This window comes from Nerophis lumbriciformis, linkage group LG36 (genome assembly GCF_033978685.3).
Source record: "Nerophis lumbriciformis linkage group LG36, RoL_Nlum_v2.1, whole genome shotgun sequence".
NCBI classification, from domain to species: Eukaryota; Metazoa; Chordata; class Actinopteri; order Syngnathiformes; family Syngnathidae; genus Nerophis; species Nerophis lumbriciformis.
The window spans coordinates 17642672-17646724 of record NC_084583.2 but is presented as its reverse complement, the minus strand read 5'-3'; the positions used below and the strand labels follow the sequence as shown (position 1 = coordinate 17646724).

The following is a 4053-nucleotide window of genomic DNA, read 5'->3' as shown; positions in this document are numbered from 1 at the left end:
AGCCAATTTTGTAGGTATAAAACTAAAATCACAGATATTGTTACTTGGCGCTATCTTCTCAAAACGCCAACAATTAGCGTGTTAGCATTTTAGCCAATTTTGTCGGTAGAAAACTTAAATCACTGATATTGTTACTTGGCGCTATCTTCTACGAACACCAACAATTAGCGTGTTAGCATTTTAGACAATTTTGTAGGTATAAAATAAAATCCCTGATATTGTTGCTTGGTGCTATCTTCGTAGAACACCAACAATTAGCGTGTTAGCATTTTTAGCCAATTTTGTCAGTATAAAATAAAATCACTGATATTGTTACTTGGTGCTATCTTCTACGAACGCCAACAATTAGCGTGTTAGCATTTTTAGCCAATTTTGTCGGTATAAAACTAAAATCACTGTTATTGTTACTTGGCGCTATCTTCTCAGAACGCCAACAATTAGCATGTTAGCATTTTTAGCCAATTTTGTAGGTATAAAATAAAATCAATGATATTGTTGCTTGGTGCTATCTTTGTAGAACACCAACAATTAGCGTGTTAGCATTTTTAGCCAATTTTGTCGGTATAAAATAAAATCACTGATATTGTTGCTTGGTGGGATGGGTAATCATTGGTACTTTAACTTTTAACATTTAAAGCAGTGTGGGTGGCACTGGGCGCAGGTGGGTAAAGTGTCTTGCCCAAGGACACAACGGCAGTGACTAGGGTGGCGGAAGCGGGGATCGAACCTGGAGCCCTCAAGTTGCTGGCACGGCCGCTCTACCAACCGAGCTATGCATCCCCAATTAAATAAAAATAATATTTTTTATGAAGGGGGAAGCACCAATTGATTTCAATTAATTTCGTGTTGATTTGAGATACAAGTGTTTAGAGTTACAGGCTCATAGTTGAGGAACTGCTGTATAGTAAAAGAAAGTAAACATACTTTGGTGCGCTTCACTTGGCTGTTTGGTCCCCGGGACCAAAAGTTGTGTGATAAAGACTTGACTGGGCGGATCTTGGAACAGGTTTTGTACCTTCCGGACCTTGGATCGCACCAACGGCCTGTAAAAACACACTTTGAAGACAGAACCGCCGTGTCTGGTCCTTGTAGAACCGCACCAGAGTTCACTCGGTTCAGTCCGACGACTGCAGTGTCCACACTCTTAGAAGTAGGAGTACAGTCTAGACCGGGGGTTCTTAACCTTTTTCAACTTTCCCACTCAAATTTGAACCCTAAACAAAACATCTTAGTCTTGATTTTCCAATATTTATGATTCTGGAATAAACAGATGCACCACTTTGGTCATCATTTCTGCGCTTAAGAAACTTCTTTCAGACTTCTTCTGCTTGTTGAGATTGTCATGAGCGCCACAAGTGGCGGACAAGGGTATTACAACTGAACAATGGTGAAGAAACGCTGGTCTAGACTCCTGGACTCCAAGGTAAAGGTTCCCAAGCCCATCCCTTGGACCCCTAAAGGTACCATAAATGTTCCAAGGAGTTCTACGTACTCTGCTTCCCGTGGACCGTGAGCTCCCTGTCGGAGCTGACGCTGGTGGAGGTGGTGTCCTTGCGGCTGTCCCTGGACCGCCTCTCGAACGTGGGAGACGACGAGGTGGTGCACTCCTCCCACGTCTGCAGCGGGAAGACCCTGGCGGCCGGGCCGGGCAGGTGCGCCGGCGCCCCGGAGCGCCGTCCTTCCCCGGCCGCGGCGGTGAGGCAAGTCTCGGCGGCCGAGCTCTGGCCGGGGCGCCCCTGCTTGCAGAGCATCCCGCAGAGGAAGGCCAGGAACTCCTTCCTCACGCTGCGGTGCATGTACCCGTAGATGTAGGGGTGCAGGCAGCACTGCAGGAAGAAGAGCACCAGAGCCAGGGAGGACAACCACGGGGGCACGTCTGCTCTGGCGCTCATGGAGATGGTGTTGAGGACGCTGTAGGGCCCCATGCTGAGGATGTAGGAGGCCATGATCACGAAGACCACGCGTGCCGCCTTGCAGTGGTAGCGGAAGCGGCGGTGCCTCACCCGAGCGGCCGAGTAGGGCTTCTCCGGAGAGCTGGCCTGCTGCGGTTGGGGTCCCTGGAAGTCTTGCGGGCACGGCTGGGAGTAGGACCGCGTCCGCACGGGGTGTACCAGCGCGTTCTGCCGCCGGGCAGCTCGGAACACCATCCAGTAGCAGCCCAGCATGACCAGAACCGGCAGCCAGAAGGAGAAGGTGGCCACCACCACGGAGTAGGACAAGCTGTAGGACCACACCACCGAGCACATCTCGTGGTGCCGGTTGAAGTCGATGGCGCCCCAGCCGTACAGCGGCGGCGTGCTCTGCAGCAAGCTGAGCAGCCAGGTGCACGCGATCAGGTTGGTGCCCAGGTGAGGGGTCATGCGGGTGGGGTAGGACAGAGGGTGGATGATGGCCAGGTAGCGGTCCACAGAAACCACCATGATGGTGTTGACGCCGGCGAACGCAAAGAGATGCATGAGCACCACCAAGGCTTGGCACAGCCGGGCGTCCAGGGGCCACACCCCGGGCACGGTGGCCGCGATGGCGAAGGGCATGACCAACACGGTCTGGAGGAGGTCGGCCAGCAGGAGGTTGAGGACGAAGCGGTTGGCCACGTGCAGCAGCTGGGGCTTGCGCTGGAACACCAGCAGGACCACCACGTTCCCGAACAAGGAGACGCACACGATGAGGGAGATGAGCGCCATCTTCAGGACGCTGTTGGTCCACGTCGGACTCTGGCTGGCAAAGTCGTACCGCGAGTCCCAGGGAGGGTCGGTTACATTGGCGGCCGGGCCGGGGGCCCGAGAGGTCGGCATTCTTGGCACCGTCAGTTCATCGTGAAGAACCAGGGAGATGTTTCGCTTCCGATTGTCTTTTTTTCCATCGCCCGAAAACTGTCAGTTCAGGACCCGGACCGGCTCTCAAAAACTGTCAGCTGAGGACCCGGACTGGTGCTCTAAAACTGACAGCTGAGGACCCGGACTGGCGCCCAAAAACTGTCAGTTCAGGACCCGGACTGGCGCTCAAAAACTGTCAGTTCAGGACCCGGACCGGCTCTCAAAAACTGTCAGCTGAGGACCCGGACTGGTGCTCAAAAACTGTCAGTTCAGGACCCGGACTGGCGCTCAAAAACTGTCAGTTCAGGACCCGGACCGGCTCTCAAAAACTGTCAGCTGAGGACCCGGACTGGCGCCCAAAAACTGTCAGTTCAGGACCCGGACTGGCGCTCAAAAACTGTCAGTTCAGGACCCGGACTGGCGCTCAAAAACTGTCAGTTCAGGACCCGGACCGGCTCTCAAACTGTCAGCTGAGGACCCGGACTGGCGCTCAAAAACTGTCAGTTCAGGACCCGGATCGGCTCTCAAAAACTGTCAGCTGAGGACCCGGACTGGTGCTCTAAAACTGACAGCTGAGGACCCGGACTGGCGCCCAAAAACTGTCAGTTCAGGACCCGGACTGGCGCTCAAAAACTGTCAGTTCAGGACCCGGACTGGCGCTCTAAAACTGACAGCTGAGGACCCGGACTGGCGCCCAAAAAATGTCAGTTCAGGACCCGGACTGGCGCTCAAAAACTGTCAGTTCAGGACCCGGACCGGCTCTCAAAAACTGTCAGCTCAGGACCCGGACCGGCTCTCAAAAACTGTCAGTTCAGGACCCGGACCGGCTCTCAAAAACTGTCAGCTGAGGACCCGGACTGGTGCTCTAAAACTGACAGCTGAGGACCCGGACTGGCGCCCAAAAACTGTCAGTTCAGGACCCGGACCGACGCTCAAAAACTGTCAGTTCAGAACCCGGATCGGCTCTCAAAAACTGTCAGCTGAGGACCCGGACTGGTGCTCTAAAACTGACAGCTGAGGAACCAGACTGGCGCCCAAAAACTGTCAGTTCAGGACCCGGACTGGCGCTCAAAAACTGTCAGTTCAGGACCCGGACTGGCGCTCAAAAACTGTCAGCTGAGGACCCGGACTGGTGCTCAAAAACTGTCGGCAGCATTTTGAAACCTGACCATGTCTAAAAGTGCCATACTGGACTAAGTACCTATCACAGGTCCCCCCCATAGACCGTTTAAAAATG

General features: G+C 53.6%; 1 protein-coding gene across 1 annotated transcript; it reads right to left on the bottom strand.

Moving 5' to 3' along the window:
- gpr101 (G protein-coupled receptor 101) lies at positions 1–3037 on the bottom strand. The gene is made up of 2 exons (XM_072912424.1): positions 115–3037; positions 1–22 (listed from the first exon to the last, which is right to left on the bottom strand). Exon 1 carries the CDS (start codon positions 2793–2795, stop codon positions 1485–1487), a length of 1311 nt encoding a protein of 436 aa, XP_072768525.1. The 5' UTR covers positions 2796–3037; the 3' UTR covers positions 1–22; positions 115–1484.
- Positions 3038–4053: the final 1016 nt, after the last annotated feature.